Here is a 5,791-nt window from a genome sequence, read left to right on the forward strand (position 1 = left end):
TTGCATTATTAATTGCAAGAAAAATTTTAAAAATACTATTTGAGGCATTTGGGGGCTGCCAATTAATTTAAGACTCTCCACAAATCAAGGAAACAAGTTAAGGTCAGTGCTTAAGTTGACCATATGAGAACAAATCAAGGAAAGGACTGCATGAGAGGTATCTGCATAAAACAACAATAAGCTCCTCAGAACTTATATTTATACAACTCATATATATATATATATATATATATATATATATATATATATATATATATATATATATATATATGAATATGAGAGAGAAAAAAGAAAGAAATGTTTGATAGATAGTGATGTAATGGAAAGAAAATAAACACAGTTTAACAGTTGATAGATAGTTAAGTTTTTCGAATATGTTCTATCATGTTGAACTTATGTGTGAATTGAAAAGACTTTTAATGAATGAAACAAATGTTCGTTAGAACGTGGAGGGTGATAGACTCCACGAAAAATGATTCGTTGTGAGTGAGAGGGTTTAATTGCTTTGATAATGTAGATATATTGTTCGTTGCATCTGGATTTCGCGGAGGATGTTCATGGATAGTGACAGATGGTGAGTGTTCTTGGTGACTCCGATATTAATTGTACTGTTGTTCTCAATTTTAGTGAATTTCTGCATTTCCAATTTAATGTTCTTGGCCAATTTACGTTTCTCCTTGTTTTTTTATTTATTTATTGTGCAAGAATTTTAATTTCCAACACTTGTACTATTGAGTTTACATTCTGGCAATGAGTTCTTATGTTACCTTTGAATTTTTGTGCTTTCCTTTTATGTTTCTTTCACTGTTTGTATCAATTCGGTTTCTATTCTTAATATAATGATGAAGTTTAGGATTGAATTTTTAGGTGTTGTCCTTGTTGATTTTGATTGTACATGTTAATAATGGTGAATGGAGTGTAGGTAATTGCTTTTACTTGTTCTTAGAATAACGATTAAATTTGGTTGAAGGTAAAATTCTGAGATAAGTGCACATCGGTTGGAGAGTGGGAATTGCAATTTCACGTTCTTAGATATGAACTTAAAGACCCATAGAAGCACATAAAGGAGTTTAGTTGGGTTTGCTTCTCCATGAAGCTGGCTAGAATTCCAGAGGAAACAATGAAGATGAAGGCATTTCCAATGTCTCTGTAAGGTACAACACGAGACTGGTTTGTCTACCAGTAGAAACCTTTTGGGAGTTGGCCAGAGATGCATAAAAAGTTATTGAATAGATACTTTCCAACACCCAAGGTAGCCACTATCAGAAGAGAAATTACTTCCATTGTGCAGTTTCAAACAAAGATTTTGGCATGTTCAACCTAGCAATTTTCTGAGCCATTACTGTCAAGATAAGAGAAGCCCGTCTAATAGAAACTCTGGTTTTGAAGTTTAACTAAATAATATGAAACGAAGAAATCTCTGCGTATGGAAAACTAATGAAGAAGTCTCTGTCTATGAAAAGCTAACTCCAAAACTAGAAAAACACTAAGCTAGAAAATCCCAAACCCAAATTAGGAAACCATCCTTCAATTAGACACTAGAATAGAAAAACTCCAAGTTAGAAACCTTAAGCTAGAAAACACTGAGTTAGAAAACCCCAAACCTAAACTAGGAAACCAACCTTCTGTTAGACACTAGGATAAAAAATACCCAAGGTAGAAGACAAATCTTAAGATAGAAAACAATCATTTAACACTAAGATAGAACATCCTAGAAAACCAACTCTAAATCTAAAAGAAATAAGAGATTAGAAAACCATATATTAGAATAGAAGAACATAAAACCATGATCCAAGAAAGGGAAATGAAACTACAATTGCTCAAGAAATAGAGTAGAAAAGAAAAGCTCTAAAACAATAGGATAAAACTATAATTAGAAATAGGATAGGGCTCTAATCAGAAAGAATATACCCAAAAGTTGTAGGTGATTATCTAGGAGAAAGGATTAAAAAAAAGGAAAAAAAAACTAGACTAAGGAACTCAAAAGAAATTATTAATAATAATAATAATAAAACACAAGAATAGAGCCTGAACTTCAAACATACACAACCTAGAACTAGAACCCTCAAACATATAAAAGCTTAGGTAAACTCTTCGGTGTTAGGTAATAGAAAACTATCTAGGATAAGCACCCAAACGCATAGCTAAACATTATTGTGTCTAAAGGTTTAAGAGAGACTGTGTTAAACGCTTAATACTTATAATACCTGGAATAAGTATTGAGCTTCTCTTGAAAACAAAATAGGTCAAGGCAATATCTCTTAAAAAAACATATTAAAAGAAATAATTATTAAAGTATGAACAAAAAGTTCTAGCAAGCTCATCGCTATCTGTTTAAAAAAGATACAATTACTGAAACAAGTTAAGGTCAGTGTTTGACTTGACTATATGAGAACAACAACTCTTTAGAAATCTCTAGAGGACGTCCAATAGCTACCAACCATCAAGTACTTCAAAAGAGAAGCGACCTTCTACCCTCCGATGTCCAAGTTCAAACTTCTTTCTGTTGAACATCTAAAGCTGCAAGTACCCTTTGAGTTCTTCAGAAATATTTCCTGTTGATGCTAAAGCAAAATCGCCAAGGCTCTCATTTTTTAGAGAAAGTATTCGACCTATTTGACTTATAATTACTCGACTTGGATGAATAAGTTCTCTACGAATCTAACTAGGTTATTTGATCTATAATTACTGTAACATTGTTATTTATTGTATATGGTTTTTCTATTTCAAGTTCAAATTTTAAAATATATATGTGTTCTCAGTAAAAAACTATGCAAATCTAATATCTTATTTAACATATTAATGTTTAATTATTATAGTATAGCTTGACCACAACCATATTTACAATGTGCAGCTATTGTTTTGTTTATTTATTTATTACTGTCCTTTTTGTTTGATGTTGTAATTGTACTCTTTCAATTGTTTTAAGGTGCATCCAATATAGTGTATGTTTGAATACACTATATGGTATTAAATGTTTGTTTTTAAAATATTTAAGAACTTTTTAAAACATTGATGTAATGCTTGATATGTTTCAAACTTAATTACTTTTGTTTCGAATGACCATACAATAACTATTTCTTTTAATATGAAATCATTGCATTTGATGAATTGGTTAGATGAGTTGAGAATTGAGAATTAGTGGGATGAATTGATAATTTGGAGGTTTATTTCTTATGGGTTAGCCATAATGCACACTGCATTGGATGCTACTCTGCTTATTACCGAAGCAACATCACCTGGAGTCGTTGATAATGTTCTGTTTCGCGTGCAAATATTGACGGCTTTCTATTGGCATGTTTACCCACAGCTCTGGGCTATCAATAATGTTAAGTTTGACAGGTAATTATCGATGGTTTCTGGCTTTCGGTAATTACCGACAACCTAAACCTTTCATAATTACCAACGATTTCTGGATATGTTTCGATTGTTGACTTACAGACAACTAAATTCAGTCTTTTTTACTTCGTTTGAATATGTTTCGATTGTTGATTTGAATTACAATATTCAAAATAAACCAAATCTCTCGTGGAAATTAAACTACTAAATGGAAATAGTTTGTTGTAGATATTTTCTTCAAAATGATATGACCTTTAATCTATTTATATTAGTATTGTTGGTTTTCTATTTTAATATATTACTTTCATATATTGACAGTGAAAATTGAAATAAAGCACATGAAGTAGTTAAAATGGAAATAAAGCATATGAACTAGTTAAAATTGAAATAAAGCATATATTGCTTTTGAAAAGCTAAAAAAAATAATAATTAATGTTTATTTTGATGTATAGTTTTGGAATACTTTTTTGTATATAAAGTTTTAAATTTTATTATTATTTTGTATGACTGTAAAGTTAATACTTTATTTACTAGTTTCTAACTGTTTTATCTTATTATTTTGTGACTACTTTTATATGGTTTATGACTATACTTTGGGATGTTACATTAATTATTTTACAATTTTTTTTATTTTCTTAAATTGTTTTAGCAAATAAAAATGTTCTTACAAGTGCTTATATCCTGGAAAGATTTCAATAAACTTCAACCATTTCAGGTCTTCAACTTTTGAGGGTATTTTTGTTTTCAAGAAATACTCATCATCTCCTAACTGGACACATGATATGTTTGTAAAACATATTCTAATATTTGTATCACACTCAAGTAAATCAAAAAATAATTAACGTTATAATAAATAAATAAGATTAAATTATATCGTTATTTATATGATGTTTATGGTTGATTGACTCATTTTTTATATTTACTCTACAACTATATAAATTAAAATTTTAATAATAAAATTTTTTATTATATAATGGATATATATTTTCTCATCTATGTTACAACTTTATAAATTAATATTTTGTTAAAAAAATTGTATAATACATTTAATAATTGTGTGAAGATATATTTTTTTTCAAGTTTTAATGTATACGAAAGAGAAGTTTGTATAAATGTATCTTTTTTTAGAACTGATTATTGGACACACTTATATTTTTTATATTTATTTAACATTATCTTTACTTATTTTTTATTTTTATTTTTTAAAAACTACAAAATTTAATACTTTTAAAACCATTTTATTTTTTATTCCGTGTCAAAACTCTTTCATTTTAGACACTGTTTTATTCTTGATGGAAAGAAAGAGGTAAACTAAAGCAATGGCTTCAGAGCAAAAGGATAAAATTGTTTATGGTGGTCCTACAAATATGAACGATAGGAAATCCAAATACCGCTTATTTTATTTAGCATGCATTGGTTTATTACACCCAAAGCATATAGTAACACAGGTACAAATATGAACGTTAGAAAAACAAAATACCGGTTATTTTATTTAGCATGCATTGGTTTATTACACCCAAAGCATATAGTATCACCGGCTATCACAAGGAGAAAGTGCGCGATTTTTCAAGCATCAGCAGATGTTGGCAGATATTGCTCAAGACGAAACTCGTATGGATTTTCCTTAGTGACAGCCAAAGGAAAGTTCTTATCATTCTCAATAATAGTAACATTTCCGCAAGCCGGGATGACGCCTATGAGGCTTCTGCAGAACAAAAGATTATAGGAGTTTTCGAATCCAAATATAGATTTTCTGATATAGAAAGAACCGGTGATTGGCTTTGGGTAATAACCACCAATTTTAACGAGGGTCCCTTCAGGAAAACCCTCAACGGCGGTCCAGAATAGAGAGGTTCCTGCAGGAGTATAGTCGAAGCTAATCGACACTTCTTCACCTACAGACCTATATCTGCCTGGGAGTATCGGGTGAAATGGTAACTGGAAGCCCTTTATCGTCCTTGAAGGGAGATTGCACAACAGAGAGAGGGAAAGTTTCGTTACCTGTTGGAAATCGTCGAATTCCACCTCCGGGGGCTCCTAATAGTGACGGCAATATATAGAATGTGCCACTAACGGTGTCACCACTCCAGTCCTTGACAAGTTTAGCGGTGGTTGAAGGAGCGTAGAAGGTTAGGGCTGAAAGAAGGAAGAGAGCAATAAGCGTTGCACTCGCCATTTCTTTGGCTGGCTATGAAACAGATTAAGGTTATTCTTGTTCTGTTCAGTTCAGTTGTGTTAATAAGCGAAGATGGGAGAATCCATTTATAGAGCTACCGATGGTGATAAGGTAAACATTTTTCATGGAGAGAAATGAATAAAATATCGTAAAACTTTTAAACACGTGAAAAGGATGAAAGAACATATATGTTTCGATTACCTAATAAGTTTTTTATATGGACAGAAATGAATAACATATCGTAAAACTTTTAAACACGTGAAAAGGATGAAAGAA

At 30.7% G+C, this 5,791-nt stretch overlaps 1 protein-coding gene across 1 annotated transcript; it reads right to left on the reverse strand.

The window, feature by feature from the left end:
• Positions 1-4,905: 4,905 nt before the first annotated feature.
• On the reverse strand, positions 4,906-5,515 carry LOC106770275 (chymotrypsin inhibitor 3-like). The gene is made up of 2 exons (XM_014656094.1): positions 5,341-5,515; positions 4,906-5,252 (listed from the first exon to the last, which is right to left on the reverse strand). Exons 1-2 carry the CDS (start codon positions 5,513-5,515, stop codon positions 4,906-4,908), a joined length of 522 nt encoding a protein of 173 aa, XP_014511580.1.
• Between the last annotated feature and the right edge of the window lie 276 nt (positions 5,516-5,791).

This window comes from Vigna radiata, chromosome 8 (assembly GCF_000741045.1).
Source record: "Vigna radiata var. radiata cultivar VC1973A chromosome 8, Vradiata_ver6, whole genome shotgun sequence".
Classification (NCBI taxonomy): Eukaryota; Viridiplantae; Streptophyta; class Magnoliopsida; order Fabales; family Fabaceae; genus Vigna; species Vigna radiata.